Below are 27,367 nucleotides of genomic sequence, written 5' to 3' on the forward strand. Positions count from 1 at the left end.
ACTTTATTTTGTGATAACAAAGTCTATACCACCCCCACCACCTCAGTACATAAGATCATAAAATAACATTTAATTTTAATTTTTTTTCTACATAGTTCCTATTTTTTAGACAAACTATGCATTTTACCTTTTTATAATTTTATTTTAATCATACAAATAGTGTTCATTTTGGTAGAGAATTATTTTGTTCAAACATCTTAAAATATGTAAATCTTTATGTACCTGATGTTTTGCATTTAATTAATAAGTTACTAGCACTCACAATGTTTCCAAAGGTATTTTCCTTCCAAGTAGAATATTATATACAACAATTTTATGTTTAAGCATAAATACTTGCAATAAGCGTTTTTTGTATGCATACAGTGTTAAATATTTTTAATTTGTTTTGTAAGCACACAACACATCATAAACACGCGAGCAGTATTATTGAATTTTCTTCATTGTACGATTATATACCTAACCTTTATTTACATTTTTTTTATCATTATTATTTACGAGATCAAATATATTATTTATATAGAAAATATGTGTATATGTTTTGTGCACTAAATTTAGATGCTTAGTTTTGATAAAGTGTAAATGTAGTATAATGCAATATGTTGTAATTTAAAAACAAATTTATAAAAAAAAAAAACCACTTGTCATTTAAAGAAAACTATATTAAATATATTAGTTTCTGAATATAATTGATTGTGTTTTATGAAATTATGAATTTACTATAGGTAAATTGATTTAATCCTGCCAAATAATTATGCAGTATAATACACTTCAAATGTCTTAGTACTGGGAGAATAATTGCGTCAATATAAACATTTGGAACTCGTTGAATAAACTGAACAAATTTGTTCATACCTATAAATAAATAATACATTAACAGTTTCAGATCAGATCTGACAAATTGTAGTTTACCAAATGTATTAATATCAAGTTTAATTCAATAAACCATCTTGTTGCACTATATTTTGTTATATTCATAAATAAATAAAAAATATATTACATATATTCGGTGAAAAATCACGTCCATACAGTTATTCATTTTTTAATTACAACAACATTAAAAAGGTAGACAAGTAGGTACCGCTCTGCTGTGAAGTAGTTGTCAGAATGTCATGTACTGGATATGTTAAATTTGAGGTCAATGATAAATCATTGCATAGTATATATGAATACATTTCTTAGAGGAGACTATGTGTAAGCTATGTATAAAATAATCAAATTTAATAATTAATAAAAATCGAAAAATAGCGTAACTTTCCGGTTAACATTTTTTTTTTTAGTGTAGAAAAACATGACTTATGAGGAATTAAATTTTTAAATGTTAGAGATGAAAAGAAAAATTGTACTGAATTTCTTAAGAGGATGCTACCCATGCATTTGTTGTCTCCGTCTTACACACGTACGACATGGCAAATTTTCGTTCACTAGTTTCAATAGTGTGCTGTTAGTTTTAATATTAGAGTGATTTTACCTATTATCAATTTTTTAGATAATAAAATTATCTGGGATTAAGCGTTGGCTTTTATTCGATATTTTAATTTTCAAGCGAGATATAAGCATTTTTAATTTTTGATATTTCACATACCCATATATTGCTTGGAAATGAAAATTTCGAAAAATCGGCAACGCTTAAGCACAGGTAATGTTCTTACCTAAAAGTTTTATAATAGGTCAACTCACTCTAGTATCAAAACTAACAGCACACTATTGAAACTTGTGAACGACAATTTGCTATATCGTGCGTATGGTAAGACGAAGACAGCAAATGTATGGGTAGCGTCCTAAAAATTGGGTCGCTGTATTGGACGGTGTTATAATTCAATGATATAGCGCAGATGGTCTGTCAGCCTATAATATTACTAAGTATATTTGATAATATTATTGTGACTTTATAGTAGGGCTTAAATTTAAAAAAAAATATCTCGTTTTTAAATTTTCAGATATTTTAGCATTATGCAATTTTAATGTTGATCGTTATTGTACTTTCAAACGCTGTTTATCGTTATTATATTTTTTAACGTTATTTAAATTTTTTGTTTTATTTATTATATTTTTATTTTAGGTATAGATAAGTATTTTTAACAATAATATAACTTGAAATGGCATAATAATTTTAATGTTATATAAGTATTTAGTAGGTATACCAAACCATAATGTGGCTGCAGTCTGTATCTGATTAAGATTTGAATTACAGAAATAAACTAAAATTCTATTAAATTCAATATTTATGGATCAAACAGCGAAAAAGTATTACAAAAAGGTAAATTACTGTTGACATAGGTTTGCCATCTTTGAGTTGTTCATAGTTATAAGATTCATTCTTATATAGACTCAAGGACGGCACCAGAATTGTTTTCCTAGGAGGGCGATAAAGGGCAAGTACATTTTTTGAAGGGGCAAGCTCAACAATTATTGTTCTTCTATCAATAGAAAAAAAAATAATGGTTTATGTATGTTATTGTTTTTCAGTTTTTGAGATTTAACATTTAAGTGAAATCAAACAACATTTACACCAACGAATATTTATACCAAGTACCAACGAATGAACGAAATGCGACCATGCACAAGTGTACACACACACATGACATATACACATACGATTATACATTACATTACATTTTATATTACACAATTAACAGAATGACGAGTGACGACTCGTTTGGGAAACAGCATTTTTAAACATTTTGAACGATCACATTTACCGATTATGACGAGTTAAAAATTAAGATAGTAATCCCATTTAGTATTTACGATTATAATATAATGTCCATCATACAAACGATAACAGACCAGTAAAAATAGGAGATCTGGGGGGAAGGGCGAGAACTTATTCTGGGGAGGCAGTCGCCTACGCTTGCCCCCCCCCCCCCCTTAGCGCCGTCCCTGTAATAGACTAAAAGTATCATTTTGTACCCACAGACAGACAACCACAACAGTGAAAAATATAATATAAATATATTATTTTTTTATTATTTTTATTTTTATTGCCAACAATTTATACTAATATAATGTAATTTTGATAATAAATATTAAATAATCACCATGGATCACTTCAAAATTGTATAGCTGATTTCCCAATAGTTTTCATTAGCGCCCAGAAAAACAAAATACAAATTAAGGAAAAACGGGAATTTTTACGCAAAACAAATGATAGGAAGTACATGAAATTTTCACTAAATATTATAAATACTGTATTGTATACATGAAAAAATTTTCAAAATATTTTGACTTGTATTGAAATATTTACTGATATACTGAGTTTCAAACTTTCATAGGTTTTTTTCTATGAATGTCAATAAAACTTTATTTGTTGGACAAGATTACTCATAAGTTTGTCTACCTTAATCAACAAAAAAATGTCTACAAGCAAATCAAATTAAATTTTTATGAGCGTTTGATGTTCATATTTTTACAAGATTGGATTATTCACTCGATTTCTCATGTAGTGATTTTGTTATTTTGTCGTAATTCAAAAACGAATAACTACATGAAAATTTTACCGAATGTTTATATTTTCATTTTATATACACAATACAATTTTAAAAATATTTTTACTCTTTTTGAGCCGTTTACAGACATCGTCAGTTTTCAATTTTTTCAATTTTTTCAATTTTTTTTATTTATATATCAATAAAATTTTATTTGTTGGGTAAAAAAAACGTGAACATTTTATACAAGGCTCCTGATATATTGTTACAATATCAGTTAAAAAATATTAAAAATACATAGGCACAGTTTTTTTTATAAAAATTTAAATTTCGAATTTTGGCAAAATGTATCAAATTTAAAATTTAATAATTGTTTTGTAGTTAAAAATCTATGAAATGTTTAACTATAATAGATATGAACTGAATATTTAAAATAAAGTTCTACGTGAATAGGTTTTATATAAATTACTTTATTAACATTAATATCATCAAATATACTTATTAATATCATAGGCGTGGTATGTACGTCAATAGTTTGTTAATAGTTTTCAAACGCGACGTGAAAAACAAAAGAAAAATTAAGAAAAAACGGGAATTTTTACGCAAAATCTGTTTTCGAGAAAATCGATTTTGGTGTTTGGTGTAACTCTAAAACAAATGACCGTAGGGACATGACATTTTGACTGAATGTTTATATTAGCATTTTCTATACACCATAAAATTTACAAAATATTTTGACTCTTTTTGAGCTGTTCACGGCCATTGTCAGTTTTCAATTTTTTTAGTTTTTTTTTCTATAAATATCAATAAAATTTTATCTGTTGAGTGAAAAAGCTTGAAAATTTAATAGAAGGCTCCTAGGTTATTGTTTCAAAGGCAGATGAAAAAAATTAAAAATCCTTTTTCAGTTTTTATTTATAAGCATTTAAAGTTTAAATATTGACAAAATACTGAAAAATCACAAAAATTAGCAAATTATTTAGAGTTGAGAATTCATAAAAATTTTTCTTTTTTAATCTAAGATTTGAAAATGTAATACAAGATTATCCATAAGTTTGTCTACTTTTATCAAAAAAAAAATTTCTACAAGAATTGCAAATTAAATTTTTATGAGCGTTTGAAATTCATATTTTTACAACATTTGATATTCACTCGATATCTTTTGTAACGATTAATTTGATTTACTTCTTTTATTATAGCAATACTGCAATAGTTATATTAAGTATGGTTAGTTGCCACCCTTAGGGATTTGTGAATTTTACTACCACAAACGTTTGCACCCACATGAGTTTCAACCAAGTGCCGCTTATGAATTTATGTTTAAAGATATTTGATTATTTTCCGTTTTCATGAAATGACGTTTTGGAGACTTGGATTTAACTATAAAAGTAATTTATTTTACTATTAGGCATAAAATTAATTTTTTTGCATATGTCACTGTGTGTATAAAATATAATAATATACGCTAAAAGTAATAGCCACGAATAATATTTTTAAATTATAATATAACCAAAATTGGAGTATCCTGTCATACTACATGTGTTATATTTTTATTTCATTTTATTACGGAATCTTAATTACCTACCTGTGACTTGAGTTCTTAAGAGATTAACAAGATATTATAATGGTGATAGGTACAACAATATAAAAGCTATTTATTGTTTAGTCATCGTGATAACTTGTCAAATATATCCATACCACAGTGTCGTATCGACCGGGGGGGTTAAAACCCCTACCCCACCTCCCAAGTAAAATACGAATAATGATTTTTTTAATGGAATATTATATTTAGACTAGGATCATATTATGCGTTTTGTCGGTCGGTCTATTCCCGGTGGTTTTAAAAGGTTCCGTATATCGGTCTAGTTTGGCCCCGATAACGCGTTAATATTTTTGTCGAAAAATAATTATTGTCATTCCATGTCACATTTTATTACATGGGTCATGGTTGTTTATGAGCAAAGTACTAAGTAGTAAGTACTAAGTTCATACACAGATATACGTGTGCGTGTAATGTGTATAATAGATAATATTTTGTAATCGTAATATCGTTACTATCTTTGAATCATGCGATTTGACATGATAATAAATATTATATACCAACTAAACTAATCTACAAATAACCGATCGATGATTAGGTACTAGTTACACTAATCTGCAACGTGAATACTCAGAATACTCGCACAATTTCATTTTATTTTGAACTCTCGTTCAGAACGAGCCGTTCTGAGTTCAATATTTTTGTATTTATACAATTATTTAATATTTTAAACGTAATTCATTTTTTTATCTATCTTCTTGAGACTGACATTGTACATTTAGTACGTCGTTATGAAAAAATCGTTAAGTGCAGTGAACAACAAAGTATCGGAGAACTTAGATTATGGTGGAATTATGTAAGCCAAATGAATGACAATCTTAAAAATGCCCATTCAGCTTTACTTGTATGTGATGAAAAAATATTTCCAATTATACGAAAACTTTTAGTTATTCTTGTTACTCTACCAGTAACGACAGCCACACCAGAAAGGACTTTTTCGACTCTTCGTCGTCTCAAAACCTATCTACGAAATACAACCGGAGAATCTCGCTTAAATGGATTATATTATAGATTATAGATTATTCAATGCTAAATATTCATCGGGATATTGAAATCTCAACAGACGCAGTACTAGATGAATTATCAAAATCATCGAGACGAATTAATATTAAGTTATAACTTAATAGGTTAGTGTTTTTAGTCTATAAAATATACATTTTTAAAAAATTGTATTGTGCATGTCTTTAAATATAAGAAGAATACAATTGTATAAACATTTTTTTTTTATATATATTGTATATAAAATATGATACCCCCCCCCCACCATTAACGAATTCTGCGTACGCCACTGCCATACCAAGACTCATGATAACTTATTTTTAGATATTATGTTATTTTAGTATGTGCTGTGTTCTACCCTCGTTGGTGTTAAGCAATAGATTTTTTAGCCCGTCAACTAAAATAGGAATGGTGGCGGTCCATTAAAATTTAAAACACAAGCATTCATTTGAAGTGTTCTGGGATGACGTATAAACAACATAACAATTAAGTATTAATATTGTATAATGTACTAAAATACTAGATCGTCAGCAATACATTAAGTAAAATGTTATTAATCAATATTTAGTAGTTAAAATACGATAAAGTGTAAACACTAAATACTCATAAAGTTTTTTTGGTAGGTACTAGGTAGCATACTACACCAACGAAGTACCTAGGTACTGGTAGGTGTAGGGCTACACAACTACACTTAGATTTCCATAACAGATGCAATGTTGAAATCTTCATAATTGATACCTAGTCACAGAACGCAGGAAAGAAAGAACGTCTAATCGATTAATTGAACATTTTTGATTACCAACTAAAATCGTTTAAGGCTAACCGAAGTAATAACAGCTGCTGTAGTAACAATCCTTGAAAAATTAATCATTCATACACCCTCCAATTGCCAGAGAAAATTTGGAAATAAAATGGCTGTCGTTTTGTTCGAACTCAAGCCGAGTTAGAACTACACCGCCTTGAGTTAAATAAAAAAATCTATCACCCCACTATCAGGAGATTAAGTCAGCTGACTATTAATTTAAAATTTCAATATTTCTCGTAAATAATATACCTATTATTGTTTATTTGTACCTATTTTAATGTTTTGTATAGGTATGGTATTCAAGCGCGACTAGCCTTTGCGGCCAACTGCAGCATAAGTAGCCATATAGGTTATGTTCTCCATAGCACAGAAGTTTTTACGATTTACGGGTGGTCGCAACTTTCAGCTTGGAAACTGTTCTTTAACGGTAGGTAGGTATATAAAAAATACCATTGTTAAACGGACAGTTGCGGGGCGGCAGCAAAAAATTAGTTTAGCATATTTAACTTAATATTTCTACTAATATTATAGGCGGCATTTGTAGCAGGATCACAGGGGAAGCTCCCCCAGAAAAATATTAATTTAGCAGACTCACTATTTGGGTTAAATTGTGATTAATTCCCTTCCCCCGCGAACACATCAAAGTACCACCTGTGTCTAACACGTTCATACTTATGATTTGAAAATACCTATTTAACACAATAAGGAAAAATTTGAAACCCGGCTTTAGCAGTTGTTAATAAACAAATAGTTTGGCGCCGATCGTAAAATAACCGTTAGGTTGTTAAAAAGATAGTGGTCAGAAGGTTAATGGTCTGTTAGACCGATTATGTTGGTAAAAATTGGTAACAGCTAAACTTGGAACCTAAATAAAATTTACAAAAAAAAAACATTGACAACATTTTAGTCAAAACCAAAATATAAAAAACATTTTATTACAAAATATCTGGCGTAAATATTAGTTTAATATTCTAACCTTCAGTATAAAAGTTGCGATTAGAAGTAAATAATAATTAATCATCACGAATCAATAAATCGAACTTTATATAGTGATTGTTATATTTTGTTAATACGAAAATAATTATTTTGAAGTACTAAATCAAATTAATCTGATACCAAATGGTCCAAATAGTTATTATATACATAGGATTGTACACAGTAGAATCTATTAGGCCCTTCATTCGATGTGTTTATATTAATTTTATGGACATTTTAATTTGATACGATATTGACAATATTATTGTCCGTGTATGGGCGATGGGCCGCTTAAGGGACCTCGCTATGGATTTTATTTAAGGGACAAAAACAATTTCTAATCTCATCATCACCACCCGTCGTCAACTAAGTGTTAGTTTTTAAAGTTGTAAATTATTATTAATATTACTATAATATTATTATGTGACTACCTACCAATCTCGTAGTGTACACATATGCATATGTCAATAACTCAAATCTCAATGGACAATAAATATAAAAGTAGGTACCTACTTAACAATATGAAATTCATTATACGAATTTTACTTATTTAATTTTGAAAAAATTTATTAGTTCTGAAAAAACTAAGACTTTAAATCAGCAGTATAATGTCTATAGATCGTACGGAACATTTAATATTTGTCATTACGATTATGATTTGATACGTATAACGTATAAACTACAGTAAAAAATAAATAAATAAAATAAAATAATTAATCAAAGTATTCTATACGATCTATACATTGTTCTGCAGAATTAAACAACGTAAACAGTTTGAAATGTTGTCAAAACTTTAGGTACCTATTTTGAATTAAAATTGACGGTAATAGCAAAGCAATTTTAATCATATTATCATTCAAATGTTATATTAAATAGGGGTAATGAAATCATATAGGTAACATCAAAAATGTATTTGACTTACATTTACATAAATACTAGAGGAAAAATTGTAAATTCTGCCCGGAACCACCCCTTTTACGGTATGTAATTAATTTAAGTATTTATAGGTATGAATGGGCAATTAACACGTTTTAGTGATTTATGTATAGGATTAGATTATGTTCTTAAAAACCGCTAGAATCCAATCAAACCTGCGCTTCGATAGACATGTAAGCAAATATTTATAATTCCTATAGGATGTAGGTATACGGTAAGGTGCGAAAATAGTAATTATTCCTTATATTATAAATAATGGAAAATATGGATTTTGAGTAGTTATCAGAACAAGATGCTCACGGACGTGGCGTACTGGCGTGTTGTTATCTGGTACACTGGTGAAATCAAAATATAACAACCCACGCCGCTACGTAGACCATCTTCAAAGACCGTGCACGGCATTATGCTGTAAATATCACGCCCGATATTTTCGTGGATTAATTTACATTTTAAATGAATACCACTTCCAAATTAACAAAAGGGAGGCGCTCAGTTTGAAACATAATGGGAAGAGGGGTTGATGGTAATAATGGGTTCCAACGACGGTCAATAAGATCAGTAACTAATGGGGGCTGGGCTAAAATATGTTTATAATTAAAAAACATGATTGATAGCGGGTTCCACGATGTCATAGTCGGGACAATCATTTGAATATAACTGGGACGATTATCGTGAGCAGAAAAGTGAGGCTGCAACAGTTACAGGACAGAAACCTAGAATAGATTTTTAATTATAAATAAACGGTATCTACTAGTGCAATATCGCTGTTAACGAAGCGTAACAAATCCGCATCAGATTACACGAATAATATAATGAAAACGATGAAACAGATTTCGGTGGATTAATCAGCTGAATTACAGAATCAATTATCCGCTGAGAAGTTGAGAGGACCCATAGACCTATAAACTAAAAGACAGCGCATAGAGGTCATTGGTACGATATAGAGTAAAAGAGTAAGTGGGAGATAGTGTTAGTTTCCAGACGTATGTTTCCCGTGCATTGATGGCAGGTTGAGGGGAATGCGCTGTCCATTAGTTAAAAAAGGTCTATGCCACCACATGTCATAAGCTCTTGGGTCGATGTGAAAAATGTTTAAGTTATATCAAAATGGACCTATTACGTACTCTGTATTCTGCATTTATCAATGGCGGAATCTTTTGGTGGCTACTCTCAATGTCGTCCCCAGTCCACTATCAATTAAGACTTTGCGTACGCAACTTGTTTATAATTTTAATCGGACACGTATATGATTTTGGTTATTGGTCACTCGCGAAAATGTGTAAGGGTAGGATTAAATAAAAAAAACAAGCAATTGACTTATATTGACAAGAATTCAATTATAATGGCTATTATAAAATCGGTTCAGACAATCATTTCCAAATATCACATTTGGGTAAGCGGGAAGACACACATAACTGACGTTTACGTGCGATTGCCGATTGGGAAAAGCATGATGAAAAACTGGCGTTTTATAGAGAAGGGGTAGTAACATTGATTAACCAACGCGCTCTGGTGGAAAACAATTTGTGCCTTCAAATTCGGAATACCGTTTGTTGGATAATCAATTTTTATAATGAATGAATTCTGGTAAAAGTTGTCCACATATCATAGGGCAGCATTACAACACTTAATCTGAGCCATCTATTATCAACAAGATTTCAAAATGCCATACAGAAGTAGGCCACCAATATGTTGAATATATGGCAAAACTAAAGGGGGTTCACAGTTACTGTCGTGTCGTATCTAGTTTAAGATCGTGATACCATATTTAATACGAGTTTCATGGGTTTTTTTTTACCAAAATACAATACCTACGATACCAAAATTATTATCAATCACAGTAAATGTTAATTTTTCAGTTTAATCTGTAACCACACGCCAAAGGTTAAATATATTCAACTACGCGGTCTTGTGATAAAATTGATATAAAAATGATATACCATACGGCAAACCCCAATAGAACAACGCAGTTCAATCATTTTTTATACGACACGGTGCGACAAGTGGGAACCCCCCTTTACATCGACAATGAAAAATCTAATAGAGAATATTGACGACAGCAAATAAATAGAATTGATAACAATAAGCGGTGGCTGGCAGTAAGTTGTCCGAATAATGATAAAGACCGGTAAGAGTGGTTGTACGGTGGTTAACATGAAGTTCCTAACTTGTGGTGTTGCACCACAGCTAGCATGGCATCATTGTACGTTTTTTTCAAATTAGGGTCACTGGAATATGCTGGTCTAAGCTGGCACGGTATTGTGGTACAAACTGCCTTATCATTTTTCGGACAACTGCCCCCAACCCAACAATAAGGGACAGCTAGCCCAAAGCCACCGTAACACTTTCGGGAGTTACGCAACCTGCACAAATTATTAAACTATCTATGCCGTTATATTCGCGGCGTAACATAACACTTGACGGGCATTCCTATTGTTATTCCTCAACCAGTATTCACACATTTGTGGTTCCGTAATCTTAACCAAATTTAGAATGATGTAACGGAATATCAAATATTGTAATGGTTGAATTCAGATTTCGCCAAGTAAACAAATGGAAAAAAAAAGTAGATATAATCCCTTGCATCAGTGGTGAAGTGTACGTCACAGGGTCTTTCCAAATTTAAATTTGTACGGCATGCCGGTATTCAAAATATGTAATAAAAAAAAATTTATAATCCAGATTTACAAAACAAAAATCAATACTAAAAAATGTCAGTTTTATTCAATGGGCATAATGAAAAGAAGAGATTTATTTCAAGCGAGAAACGTTGGGACGACCCTAGAAATTACCAGACGAAAATAATTGGACTGTACTTCATCCCTCACTGATATGGGGGCCAACAAACATGTGTTACTGATATTTGATATCAAAATAATTCAAATTCAAATATTGTACAACCAAATAGTGATAAATGAGTAAAACGGGTATTCAAATATTTCCTCCATGCTAAGCTCAAACTGTTAACTTCTTATCGATGAAGACTACAAGATTGCTTTTCAAGCGGTCTATTTATTTAGGTCTGATCAGACCTAACCTAACCCCTGGTAGAGCGCAGAACTTCAGAAGCAGATAAACGAGATATCTACAGGCACGAAACGGTAAAATTTACGCCTGGAGAATCCTGTAAATATCATGGGGATCGGAGAAGTGAACGAGGTAAACTAAATCTGACTTATAACATCGGTCAATAGCCACATATCATTTGGACAATAATTACAATAAGTGCGTCAATAAATGAATCTGATTAAAAAGAGTAGAATTAAATGTTGCCCAAATAACAAGTAGCGTTGGATATCATAATATATTATATTCATATATATCTGGAAGTGAATTATCAGGTATCAGTTGCAATTTTATGTAATGAGGAGACAAGTTTGTAGAGACGTTGTCAGAGAAATGTTATCACAGTATTTTGAAAAGCATTAATGTGCTAATTTAATAGTAATTAAAAGCTACAAATCATTTCACACAAAAAAGTGAATTCTGAACATTACCTTCCCCTTTACATAAAAAAATTTTTTTTTGAGTAAATAAAATTGTGTAGTAAAATTTGAAATATAAAAATGAATAACAATCAAATGAAGTGGAAAGAAATTAATTTACATTAGTTCAAAGAAAAGTTTTAAGTTACACGATAAGTTGATACTTGTTAATTCACATCATAGATGACACTTAAAAATAATTAATTGGCCAGTCATTTATCTCAACATTTAAGAATTATTAAATATTGAGATCAATTTTTTTGGCTGAACGTAATTTCACTTACCTTTAGATGACACAATCTTCAATGTTGACAACACTTGACATGATAATAGTGTGTTATTATTGAAAACTAATTATTGATAGTAATGCTCTTTGCTTCCTATTCTCACATAATTAAAGTTTTTTTTTTTTTTTTTTTCAACACCAACCATACTCTTTTCTCATTGTACTCTCTCTATATGGAATAAAGGATAAAAAAAAAATACCGCTAACAGTAAATATAGACAAAAAAAATTTGTTGTCAATCCTTGTCTAGTATAAAAAATTAAAAATACTAGCCAAGAAAACCTACTACTAATGGACTGGTTGTTTCCTACTTATGCTAAGAAAAAAAAAGACATTAAACAAGGCCCTAAAAAGGGCCTTTTGAATAATTATGCAATATAAGTCAAAATAAAATGATTACATCTAAAAGAAATGATTAAAGGAGTGAATAGGAAAAATGAAGGAATGATAAAGAGGTGTGGAGAATCCCTATTTACCGGTTACCTTATACTTACCTCCAATCAGCAAGTTCTTCATCGTTGATTCGGCATCCTTTTGAATGGTTTGGACGATTTAGATCTTGGAACTTGTTGAGTTTAATTTAATTTACTTTTATTCTTTTGAAATATAGACACTGAATATTAAAATTGATAACTTGACATGACAATATGATCATACTTGCTTAACTGCACCCCATCCCCTACTGCAGCCATCTTATTTTCAAACTCCCTCACCAAATGAATATTAATTTGCATGTATGTTAAATACATTGAAGTGCATTATAAGGGGAAAGGTCAGATCTCTGTAAGGATGATGAAAATTAAGTTAAAGTTTTCCTCAGGACCCACAGAACCTATATAACAACACAAGCTCAAAATCACAAGTTCATGGGTCCAAAGAGAAAAACTTATTTTTACTCGTACTAGTTGTTTAAATTTTAAAATACAGATTTTTACTGCAATATTATAAAAAAGGAATATAAGAAAGGATAGATATAAGTCAATTTGCCACAAAAGAATAACTTACGAGCCTCCTTTCGCTCTAGTCCAGCTTTTGACAAATTGATTAATTTAAAGAAATATAAGGAATAGATTATAAATAAATATGTATGCATATTAAGCCCAAACAAAGATCTTTTGAGGGGATCAAAATATTTTAAGTTAAGAGTTAACCATATTATCTGTTTGATTCCTCATAACATACTTAATTATGATATGTATTTTTCTCTATAGGCTCTTTGTTTATAACAAGACAATGAGGAATAGTAATTGCAAAATAAAAAATTATAAAAAAAATATATATACAAAAGAAAAAAGTGGTTAGCAAATGATTTCCTACACCGCAGGTTACTAAAATAACAGCCAAAAAGTGCCCAGAAAAAAAAAAAGTACCATTCAAAGCTCAAACCGAACCAAGGCTGGGTCCAAATGTGAATATATAACTAATGACGATAAGAAATTCCACATGTGAACCTTACCTAAGGCTCTGCCACAGCTATAATTCTATGATTTTAATTGAAAAAACTTGGTGAACAGAAACATTAAAGTTATATTTGCATAGTTGATCAACGCTGTGATCAAAGTTCAAAGAATAAAATAAAATTCCACCAATTTTTTTCAATACTCCCAAACATACGACCCGTCATATGAAAGGCCATGTGTTTAGAAGCCATACAATTTAAATCGAGTCTTACCTTGAGTATCCCTGTGAGCTCCAACTGCTTCTTGTGCATTCATAAACACTTCATCCGTGGTTTGGTTTCCAGACATTGGCCATTGATTAAAACCTTAATAATTAAAAATAATTAAAAACAAATTACATAAATAATAATGTCACACATACTTTGGTTAGAGTTGTCATGTGATGGTCCAGCTCTTGACATGTCCATACTATTGTCCATATCGTCATCATCATCCAATGTCAAGTCTTCTATACTGTCTTCGTTGTTCATATCTTCCAAATACTCAGTCTTAGGTTCAATCAGTTCACCAGTCGGTTCGATCTTTGGTCCTGCCACACCTTCAGCAGCTGATGCATCGTGGTTGTTGATGCGGCTGTTATCAGTCTCATGATCACCGTCATCCAACGGCGCACCTTTGGTTATGGTGGCAGGAATGTTAGGAACACCGACGCCGCTCAGGGCTCCGGACTGAAGGGGCGGTACATCACAGGAGTTGCTTGTATCAATATGACTGTCAGGATCGTCACTTGTCGACGGCCTACGCTGGTTGCGCCTGCGTTTTCTAGTAGGTGAGGCACTATCATCACGAGACCTGATGTGTGGACTTTCTGGCCTCCTCTCTATCGTTAAACCCTGTGCTACTGTAGATGGACCACGTGTGACTGACTGTTGAATTGGTTTTCTGACCGGAGTGGCAACAGGTGCCTTAACCGGTGCTGAAGAGGCTGTGCTGTCTTCATTGCCACCACCATCAGTCAGACCCTTGATCTGCAGAGATTCTGCAGCTTTCAGGAACGTGCTTAACTGGTCTTGGGAAATGTTAACTTCCCCCCTGTACATGTAATCCATCATACTTTTTAGTTCTTGGAACTTAACGTCCTTCAGTATGACGATCGGATGCTTTTCATAATGTTGGCTTAATAAAAGCTGAAAAAAAATAATTGTTAATTAAAATAGTGGTGATAACAGAATTTTATGGAAAATACCGATATACTAGAGATTAAAATTCATAAAACCAGAAAAATTAAAATGATAATTGTTATTGTTAACAGATTCCTAGAACTAGAACTGAAGAAGGCATCTCCTTCATAAATTCATAAAAATAAAAAAAACTGTAGTGAAGTTTGTTCAATAAAAAAAAAAGAAATACTAATAAAAGTAATAAATTCATAAAATAACATAATATTGTCTATCAGATAATAATTAATTACCGTTTAAAGAAATCTTAGAAAACCCTCAATTGCTAATCTCTTGACGAAGGTAGGTAAGTTAAAAATGTAATATAGAAGTACACTTCTTAAATGTAAAAACAAAACAAAATATCTTGGTCATAACAGTTTCGAGAATATAATAAATAGGGAAATTATCACGTAAAATTGTATTCGGTGACAATTCAGTCGTATCGTAGAAACGATCGTAATATGAAAAAAAAATGTAATAAATCAGAGCTACCATAAAAGACAGTGAAACGTTCAGATATATTCGGTATAAGATGGACATAAATAGATAATTAATCATGGCTAAATATATAGGTATGATCGCATTTTCGTTATGTACAATTATTGAATGTTTTAGCATGGAAAGGAATCTCAGCTGGCAGTGATTTTTGGATTTATTTAGCCAAGAAATTGATAATTTGTATTGTTTTGTTAGCGAAAAAAACGCCAGTGGCGGGCATATCACCTGCGTATCACCAAAGTTAGCTAACATAGCTATACATTTAGCAATGATAATTAATAACATTAATATTAAACTATTTAATTAATGCAGTTTTGGCGTCAAGTTCTGCAAATAAATATTTGAGACCGGAATTTTCAATTATAATGTAGATACCTTATCTGCTATCGAGCATGAAAACGCGAACAAGATCAGTATATCGGAGATGCCGGACGTATTTTTTATCAGAATTATTATCGATGTTATGTAAAAAAATCAACTAACTCCTACTTTACTTTAAATAAACAATTCCGGAAGGATGTATATCGCAGTGAGTGAATCAATGTAGAAACTAAAAATTGATCTTAATATCATATGACTACACTATATTACACTATATTACACTATATTACACTATATTACACTATATTAAACAATTTTCCCAGTATAATACACTAGCGGAATTTAAAAAGAGATATTTACTATTAGAAAACATATGAAACACAAAATTGAGTTACTACACTAATATACTCACAGCGCGATTTACGATAAGAATTAATAATAATAGGTATGTAACAATTGATTATCAGAAATATTTACCTCTAGGTATGGGCTGCATGCCGACAATACGACTTTGTGGGCTTTTAGGTATTGACCCTCAGCCGCCAACGTGCAATCGACCAACGTGCCGCTCTCCAGCAACGTGTCGAATACGCTGATCAACGTGCTTTGGTGGTTGTTCCAGCGCAGACAAAAATGTTGGTTGTCTCCCGCCATGCTTATCACAGTACTATGAAAAGAAAAACAAGTTATTAAAACGTATTCGGAATGAAAATAAAAACGTGCGGAAATATTGAAAATATGCGGTCACAACTCACCTTAAAATTTAAACAACATTTACAACTTTAGTAAAAAAAAAAAATTATCGTTAAACAACGAATAACAATGCGCGTTTTATTTTTGGTTTAATACTGAGTTAACTTTTATCAAGTCATTTAAAAAAAAAAAAACAAAATAATTGTCGTAAATAAAAACAGTTAATAAATAAATAAATACTTTTCAAGTTATGTAACGTGCGTCTGATGCGAGACTGTGAAGAATATGTAATATTATCAACAACGTTTTAGCGGGGGTCGTTTGATTTTTTTTAAGTGGCGGAGCAGCGAGCACGACCGTCCGACTTCACATCAAGTACGAAACAAAGCAAGAGCTGGGTCCGCGTCCGGATCGGCGGCCGTAGAGCGGTGCGCAGAACACGGATTTTGGCGCTGCGCGCACGAGCCGCCGAATACTATACGGCCGGTCCCGTGTTCTGTGACGGAACGGAGCGCGTCCGCCGGCCGACCGCTGACCGAGTTCGTCGACGGTACAAGGCTGACGGGGCGCGCGGGCGACGGTCGGTCGGGCGGCAAGCCGAGTCAGGAACAGAACACGGCACCGACGTCGGGTGTGGCTTGTGGCAGCTGCAAGTAAGCCGGTCGGCCGCCCGCCTGCCGATCGATGGGTCGTTGGTGCAGCGCGGGGCGGGGACGGGCCGTTTGCCGGCTGACGGAACGATGTTCGGCACCGAGCCAGAAACCGACGAACTGACGAAAGCGGTGCAGCAACGCCATATTCCCCTTCGTACGGCTACCTGCCCACCATCTATCGCCGTTGCCTCATGCTTGATCGGGTCTAAAATCTAGAGGTTCGCGGCGGCGGCCACGCACACTGCACAGTAGAAAGTAGTTAAGTACAGGATAATATGATTTTATTTGACGACGGACGGACACTATATTATTATTCACAATAATAATAATTATTAATAATATTATTTTGTCGCGTTCCGCCTAGGACGAAACGGCCGTTGTTATTATCGTAATTTCCCCTCCAATAATGTTCGCAAGATTATCGTCGACGAGGAGGTCATTTTCTGCTTTTGCGTATCCCACCTCTAATTTTTAAAATTTTAATTTTATAAGACATTATAATATTGTATTACGGTGCGACGTTTGAAGCTAAAAAATATGATTTTTTTAACATCTTCTCTAATGGTTAACATTACTTTTGTCCGTGCCGGGCACACGTTCGGCCTGTTTAATAATGTTATCACGTGGGTTTACGATACAATAAAATAACAATATTATAATGTAATTTATTATTTTAAACATCCAGGTGACCTTTACATTCGAATTATCGACAAAATAAATCCTATTAGCTTTTTAATCAAAATAAAATGTTAAAAACGTTCGTCCGCAACCCACTGGAGTGCTGGACACGCCCGAAAATTGTTAAAATGCGTTTCGAGAGATTTATCCTCGTGTAGCACCCATGTTGTTTTTCGATGACGGTCGACGACTCATCCTGCTCATAATTAGATACATTATTGTGTTTTATAATAATTAATATTATTTAGATCTAATAAAATAGTAATAATATATTATTTCCTTTCCTCTCCTTGCGCGCTTTTTGACTTATCAAAACCATCGGTCAGACTTCATTGATTAATATTTTATTTACGTGTTATCGCAACACAAACAATCATAAAATAATATTATTATACCAAAAAAATTAATATTAAAATTATCGTTTATTGCCGGGTTATCGATTGTCGATGCTTTATTTGTATTTTTCGTAAAACGACGAATTTCCTCCGCGTCATTATCATCGATATCTTTATAATATTATGATACGACGTAATTGGCATGTTGTTGTAACTATCGTGTATGTACCTTATAAAGTATAATAATAATAATATTGTGTAAGATAAAACTAACGACTATAATACTTGTGTACTACACTAAAGTACAGTACTATACTTGTATATCGATTTTGATATTATGATTATTGCAATATTTATTAAAGATAATAATATATTATTATTCGGTTACCATGATAACATATTTGTCGAATTATTTACACTGCTCGTGAGTTATGTGAAAACAATTAATATGAAAATCTGTAATATTTTAATTGTTCTATCTAAGCCATTTTTTTACAATATTTTTTGGAAAACAAAATACTAGTGCCTAAATAGTATAAAATATGTATAATAGGTAGATTTTCAGTGTTCAATTGTGATCACGTGAATAATCAATGCTATAATTTTTTTAACCAGTATAGTTGATTTAACTAACGGGATTTCAGGAAAAAATGCGTAACTTATTATGTCGTGAACTCGTGAATTCGACGCAGTTCCGGAATACATTAATACATCACATAGATATCAACTTATTCGGCAAACTTGTGTTAAATAACAGTTAACAGTATTATGTACCTATGGTAAACTGTTACCTAATCATAATTTTATACTTAAGAGGACGTAACACCCGCATGAGTTGTCTCCGTCTTACAAATGTAAAACCACAAAATAGAATAATAATAGGTAAAACATAACAAAAACTGTTTTGCGTGGGACAACTTTACTTCCTCTGTATTACAAAAATTCCACAACGTATATTATTATCCAATTAATAAAAATATTACGACACTATTGACCATTTTACCGTATTTTCTGATAAAACTATAATAATTTTTAAAATTATATGCAAACGCTTGAATATAGTATTATTATTATTTTAGATTCTGAGCAGAATAATAAATGTATTGATTTTACAATTAAATGTTTTTTTTTAAATTAAACATTTTTTTTTGCTTGTCTGTCATCATTCTTGAGGCAGTAAAAATGCTTATAATAATAATATTATTATAATAATAAAAATCGATTTTCAACTTCAGTATCTTGCCCGATGGGAAAGTGAATCTAGTTAGTACTTTGAGGAAACAAAATTTTAATAATCGGAATAAACAAACAAAAAATTAAGGAAGAACGAAATTTTTAAGAAAAATCGGTTTTCGACAAAATTGATTTTGATATTTGGTGTAACTTCAAAACAAATTACCGTAGATACATTTAATTTTACTGAATTTTTATGTTAGCATTTTCTATAAACCATAACATTTTCAAAATAATATATTGACTCGTGTTGAGTTTTTTACAGACATATGAAAATTTTGAGTTTAATTAGTTTTTATACTATGGGCAATAGAAAGATGTCAACTTGTCAAAAAACAAGGGGGGGGAGGTGCAGGGTGTACATTTGTACCAACTTTTTTTTATAACTCCTTCTTTGGCCTGCCAATAATAAATATATGCGTCGATATACCTAAGTGTTTTATATTATATATTTTTTCAGTATTAAAAAAATGTATTGCACTAATGTTTAAATTCCAAGAATGTTTGATGTGGTTTTGTGGTCCCGCAATATTATAATTGATAAAATTATAACACAAACATTAAACCCATAAAATAAATTTCTTGTTTTATTAAGCTATTATATATATTTTGAGTATGCAGGGAGAAAAACTGTGTAGATTAAGTTCAGTTAGGTATTTTATTATAAAGTGTTTTATACCAATACATTTATTTACCAAGTGTAAATACCACTGTACACTGGTATCCACAATATAAAATAAATACATTAAAAGTACCTACACATAGTTCGTAAAAAATAGTAACAATATTGTGATATTTTCATACTAATAGTATGATAATAAGTGACATATTAAATAAATTATACAAATATTCTACAATTTTTATGCCTACTTGATGATCCCCTCCCCCCCCCAAAAAAAAAAAAATATGTGCCCTAGTAATGATTTGTTTGGCCTGCAAACATTTTGGCACCAACTAAAAAAAAAGTTGAAATGACGCCCCTACCAAAAAGCTTGAAAATTTAATACATGGTTCCTTTATAAGTTTTTATAATAGTAGTTATTAAATATTAAAGATCCATAGACATAATTTTTCTATAAATATTTAAAGTTAAAATGTTGATACATTTTATCAATAAATCGAAAATTAATAACTATTGTAACTAAAAAATTATAAAATGTTCAATTTTTATAGCTAAGGCGAATGAACATTTTAAACAAAGATTTTCATAAATTGTTCTCTGACCAAAAAATATAAAAAATACATAACCACAATTATTTTTTAGACATTTTAAATTCAAATTTGAATTAAATTAAATACTAAAACCAAGAAAAGCGTTCTTGGTTATTTTGTTGTAATTTAAAAATATAAAATATTATTTAGGTATATGAAACTTTTAGAGTTTATTATTATATTTTATACATACAATAACATTTTTAAATGTATTTATTTCTTACAAAAATTAATTTTACCTACTGTTGTACTTATGCCTAAAGCCTAATAGTAAAATAAATCACTTTAATCACAATAATTGAATAATATCAGCAAATATACGTAATATTTAGTAATAATTTAGGCTGACAGACCGTCTTCGCTTATAAAGTTATAATCGTTTTTTGTATACAATTATTTTATATTTTTATATCTTCGAGTTTAAATTTAACACCATCCAGTCATTAGTCATTGCAGTGATCCACGTCACCAGTGGCGTCAACTGGGTGGTGCAAATGTAGCACTTGTACCACCACGTCTAAAATGTGGTGGTGCAAAAACATACCTTTGCACCACCAGAATATCATTGAAATATAATATAATATATAAATTATAAACAGGTACAAAATAATAATTTTCGTGCAGGTATTGCAATATATATATATCAATTAAATTATTACCCTATCTATATTCTAAAATATCATACAACCACCATAGATAATTAGATTATTATCTATAGTAACCACTAACCACAGAATTCTATAATCAAAAAACATAAGACTTAGATATATAATATACATACTAAAATATTATTCGTTATCTAAATATATTATAACACCACCTGTTTTGTATTAAATTATTATATTATTATTTATATATAGTTGTGTAATTTTTGTATACATTTTAGTATGTATATTGTATATACCTAAGACTTATGTTTTTTGACTTATAAGCTTATAACTTATAGTAGTGTTCAAGGCGTATTTAGATATTTTTTTTTTTTTTGGGGGGGGGAGGCTGTGGTATTTTCTCCAACTGAAATTCCCAAATTCAGCCTATTAAAAACAAAAGTTAGAAATTTAGTACACAATTTAAATTTTTGTTATGATTTTTTATGTTTTCAAAAAATTAATAATAAAATAATATATATAATAATAATAATATACCTAACAAGACATATTAAATTTAAATTTCTTTCTTTGTCACTGTTAAAAATTTGTCTAATAAAATGTCATCTGGTATATCAATGTCTCTATAAATAGCTAAAAGTGCAAGTCCCATTAGTCTGGATTCTGAAGTTGTATTTCTTAAATACGTTTTGAATCTTCTCAACGTCGAAAAGCTGCGTTCAGCTGTAGCGGTGGATACTGCTATTACAGCTAGTATTTTTAGTAATTCATACATGTTTGGGTACATTAAATTATCACAGACACTCAAAGCCTCAATAGCAGTTGTGGGCCTTAAGTTGTCTTCAATATTCTCCCACTTAGCTTGCCAAATTTCGTACTCTGCTTCTATAACGTCATTTAGCCCCGGTAAATCATTTTCATAAAATTCAACAGATTTTTTAAATAAGAATAAGGTTAAAAATAAGGTCAACTGCAATACTTGGTAATACATATTGATAGGGCGAATCCCCTCAGCCTCTCCCATAAATACGCCCCTGGTAGTGTCTATATATCTAAGACTGTTTTTTTAGATTCTGAGCGAAGCGATGAATGTATTGATTTTACAATGATGTGTGTTTTTTTTTTTTGTCTGTTAGGACAGTAAAAGTGCTTGGATGTTCTTCAACAGTAACTTTTCTGATAGGAAAGTGAATCTAGTTGATACTTTGGGGGGTCAATAGTTTTCAAACGCGACGTGAAAAACAAAAGAAAATTAAGAAAAAACGGGAATTTTTACGCTAAATCTAAAGTTCAAATATTGACAAAATACTGAAAAATCACGAAAATTAGCAAATTATTTTGAGTTGAGAATTTATAAAAAATTTTTCTTTTTTAATCTAAGATTTGAAAATGTAATACAAGATTATCCATAAGTTTGTCTACCTTTATTAAAAAAAAAATTTCTACAAGAATTGCAAATTAAATTTTTATGAGCGTTTGAAATTCATATTTTTACAACTTTTGATACTCACTCGATATCTCATGAAACGATTTTCTTATTTTGTTGTAATTAAAAAACGTATGACTGTAGATACTTGAAAATTTCACTGAATGTTTGTATTAGCATTTTCTTTACACGATAAAATTTTGAAAATAATTTGACTCTTTTTGAGCTGTTTACATTGTCAGTTTTCAATTTGTTTAGTTTTTTTTTCTATAAATATCAATAAAATTTTATTTGTTGGGTAAAAAAGCGTGGAAATTTAATATAAAGCTCCTGATATATCGTTCTAATAGCAGTTGAAAAGTTCAAATTTTGACAAAATGTTATATATTAAAAGGTTTTATATAAATTACTTTATTTACAATAATATCATCAAATATACTTGGTAATATCATAGGCTGACTGACTGTTTTCGCTCAGAATCGTTTTTCTTATACAATGATATTATATCATTGAATTCAAATTTAACACCATCCATTTCAGTGACCCACTTGTAACCTACTGTACAGCAGAGCGACATCCACTTACCCACCTTTTTTTACTTATAAGTTATAACTTAAAAGGTATAAACACAATATATATCATGACGTATACATAATATTGTGTTCATATTTATATTTATATTTCTGGCCTTTTTTTCCGCGATTCCTTACAAAGATATTATGTTCGACAAAATTAGGTAGTATCTTTATTTTGTTAATGATTTATTTCTAAAATTGATTTCTTTGACTTCGGAAAAACCTATTATAAAGACTTAAGGCAGACGACGATGGTACTGTACGCAACTTAACTTCTTTTTAAATTATATTAATAATTCATTGGGAGGGTGGGATGTTTTTAAAATATGGTCTTCGGTGTATATGGCTTTTTTCAGTTCATTAATAAAATAGCACCGGTTATTAGCTAGGCTGCCGCTACGGATGACGATCATATTATTAATAATTATGATCATTGATCTAGTACCAACATCGACTTTATTTTAAACTACAAATAATATCACACTTTAGTTATACCATATATTAAATATACTAAATACTAGTATATTTAATCTATGGTTATACCTACTTATTTTTGTAACGAATTGTCGAGTTGTCCTAACTATATTAAAAATATAGTTTCAAATGTTTAGTTAATCGATCAACTGATTACCTACTGAGTTAATAATTACCAAATTAACTTCCTATTGATAATATTGCTAATGGGTGCAACATTAAATCATATACTTGTAGGGCAACTAAATGGTTGCCCTCCCCCACAAATATTTTTATAGATCCCCAAATATATTTATTATATTATATAGGCAATTAATTATAACTAAAAAACATTTTCTTCAATGAGGCTTACAAATTGGCTTATAATGAGTACCTATTTAACACTATTTTTGCTGAAAGACTGTTTCGGCGTTTCGCATGATTGGCTTTTCATAATAATGAATGAAATGATTTCAATTTATTAAAGAATGACACTAAATTTAGAATCAAGTATATATTAATTTAATTTAAAATACCAAAAATTGTGTTTTACACTGGTAAATATCCAGTACCGCTAAAATCCGAGGGGGGGAGGCACGGGGGGAAACGTCCAAATACCGATAATGTTATATCAATAATACAAAATTAACACTTGTACATTCCAGCAACGGATTGACGGTTAGGGTAGGAAATTATAATATTAATTGAGGATCTGTGAAATGTATAATATTATATTATTATATTTTTCCCACGAAAATATTATCGCGTTTGTTATTTTTAAGCGCATAATATAAATAAATAAACCAATAACTAATAAAACAGAGATATAGTAATATAGTAATAAATGTCATGATAATCAATCATATTTTAAAATCGTATAAATATTAAATATTTTGTGCTGTATTATAGTATAATATAGTTTTTTATAATGTTTATTTATTGATGTTACCGATTCTCATTAGATAACCTCACACCCTCACCAATAAATTATATCAATGTTCAGAAAAATTAATAAAATTATAATACCTATCGACCTATAGCGTCTATACTGTTATTATATTATATACAAGTTCATAAACTATAAAAAATTATAATTTATTTAAACAGAAATATTCTTGGAAACTTGAAAAAATAGCCGAAATAGTATAAATAGGGCATAGGCTATACCTTACCTAATCTAAGTACAACATTTAAAAAACTGTATGACTAACGAATTTAAATACCTACAACAAACTTTGAAAAATGTACGTGTCTAGTGCCACTGTCCAATAAGTAATGTCAAAATACTATAGAATAGACGTTAGACGTGGTTATAAACCATAAACGTTTTTACAAAGTACGGAAACGTATATTATACAAGGGCGAAGGGCTGTACAATTTTTTTTGTCATAATATCATATTATCATCGTTACTACATAAACAGTAAACACTATTGCAGCATGTATTCTCGGGTAAATTAAATTTGTTTAGTTATTTATCCTTTAATGCGTCTTGAACATGTGGTTTTTTTTATCTTGTATAGGTAGTATAGTAGTAAGATTTTGTCATCGTAAAAATATGAATGGTAAACCATTTTAAATGAAACTTTAACTGAGCTTTTTATAGTAAATTATCATACATTACTTCTGATTATATACGTTGTTTAACAATAACTAAAATCATATTATTAATTAACATAATATAATATTATATTAAATATATTCTGTTTAATATAGTTCAAATAAAACAATTACCATAATATTAAGTTGGTCATAGGTTAGGTTAGATATTGTGAGATATACTTGTAAGGTATGAAAACGTACGTATTATATTATGTAAAATGTACTATGCAGGTCTATGCTGCTATTTTTATTTACTATACAATTTTCCATTTATTTTTCATTGCTATATAGTCAAATTTTATATAATTTTATTCATAAATGCCCAATTAATAGTTAGTACTATTTACATTTTTAATATTTATATAATTATATGACTGAATGACTGTGTTTTATTTAAACAAATATAATATACAATAATAATTAATAGGAAATTAGGAACTAAGTAAGAAATAGGAATTTTTTTATCAAAACTTGATAACAAATAACGAAAAAATTCTGAGTGGAGTTAATATAAATTTGTTTAGATAACATTTAAGAAAATCCCAAAATAAATAAATAATAGTCCAAACTATGTATGCGTATGTATATGTAACGGTAAATGATGTTATATCGGAAAAAAACGTTATTCGCCGGTCATTAACATTATTTAGCAATAAATGTGTGAATTATCGTTATTTTCTGGCGAATAACGATAATAACCGTATGATATGGGAAATGATGGTTATAAAATAATGAAATATCCACGAAATATACCAGCAGTTGACACCCAAGTTGAACATGACTTATACAAACTTTGTAAGTTAATTCTTAATAAAAATATTTCATTAAAATTAAAATAAATAAATTATATTAAAAGTAATTAATATTTCTTTTATAGCGTACGGAACATGGTTGTCTTAAGTACAATTCTACATGCTAAGAAATAGCTGCTTGCTAAGAAAAACTATTAGACATGGACAATGTGATCAAATTAGCAGACGGTCCCAGTTGACACTGAGGGAAGCAGCTAGTAATAGTTCTGTTGCGGGCCCTCAAGGGTACCAGTGTTTCCATTGCAAGACTGGTTGCAAAAATAAACGTATTGTGCCTGTCGTGGGGGTGGAAAGTTGTGTAACAGTAAATGTCATGGCAGTACAACTTGTAAAAATAAAAAAATAATAATAATAATGCATATTTCTATTTTTACCTAGGTACATCATTTTTCAAATTGTAGTATTTGAGACTCACGTGCGTCGTGCATATCTGGTCTAGAACATTAATTACCTGTGTATTTGGTAATTAACGTGATTCTCCGGTTTATAACGATAATTACCTACATAATTGGTCAATAACGTTAATAACCGGAGAATAACGTTAATTTCCTTTAACGTCATTTACCGTAACATATACACATTAAACTAAATTAAAATAATTGTAAAATTGTAAAATTTAGAAACTAAATCATACATCATGTATGCGGAAAAAAAAAGTCCCGGAAAAGGTTGGAAAATGTACCGAACTACTTATGCTTGTACAGTTCTACAGACTACAGTTGTACTTTCTATTTTAGTGTATAATTTATAAAATGATTGTACGTATTATATTGTATTTGTTATCACTTATGACTTATCTATCACAATAACTAGGCATCATAACCAGTATATTTTGTCTTTTCAACCTATATTAGGGCATAACCAGTGGTGTATTTAGGGAGGGGCTGACAGGGGGGGGGGGGGGCAATTGCTCCGGGGCGCCAAATTCTGTGTCCTCAAAGGGGCGCCGTCACCAGAGGTTATAACAAAAAAATTATTTTTAAACTGATAAGTGATAACCTGTATCTTTTCTATTATATCTTTTACATTTCTATACATATTTCTATATAATAATATATATTTACATAGTGACTTTTATTATATTGTTATAAAAAAAGGCTAAAATCTAAAATTATAATTTGTTGTATTTGATTATAAA

General features: G+C 30.3%; 2 protein-coding genes across 51 annotated transcripts in view; both read right to left on the reverse strand.

Annotated features, from left to right (window-relative positions):
* LOC132951710 (longitudinals lacking protein-like) overlaps window positions 1–17,037 on the reverse strand; it is a 208,869-nt gene extending 191,832 nt beyond the window's left edge. For all 50 annotated transcript variants that reach the window (XR_009665393.1, XR_009665392.1, XR_009665387.1 and 47 more), the window contains exons 1-4: window positions 16,706–17,037; window positions 16,428–16,617; window positions 14,333–15,098; window positions 14,184–14,276 (exon numbers count right to left, since the gene is read on the reverse strand). Coding sequence is in view for 40 of the 50 variants with exons in the window: in XM_061023627.1 (XP_060879610.1) it covers window positions 14,184–14,276; window positions 14,333–15,098; window positions 16,428–16,604 (1,036 nt within the window). In the remaining 10 variants the exon portion in view is untranslated. The remainder of the gene's footprint in view (window positions 1–14,183; window positions 14,277–14,332; window positions 15,099–16,427; window positions 16,618–16,705) is intronic.
* Window positions 17,038–21,918: 4,881 nt separating this feature from the next.
* LOC132952479 (52 kDa repressor of the inhibitor of the protein kinase-like) lies at window positions 21,919–22,353 on the reverse strand. The gene has a single exon (XM_061024786.1). The coding sequence runs from the start codon at window positions 22,351–22,353 to the stop codon at window positions 21,919–21,921; it is 435 nt and encodes a 144-aa protein (XP_060880769.1).
* Window positions 22,354–27,367: the final 5,014 nt, after the last annotated feature.

This window comes from Metopolophium dirhodum, chromosome 9 (genome assembly GCF_019925205.1).
Source record: "Metopolophium dirhodum isolate CAU chromosome 9, ASM1992520v1, whole genome shotgun sequence".
Taxonomy (NCBI): domain Eukaryota; kingdom Metazoa; phylum Arthropoda; class Insecta; order Hemiptera; family Aphididae; genus Metopolophium; species Metopolophium dirhodum.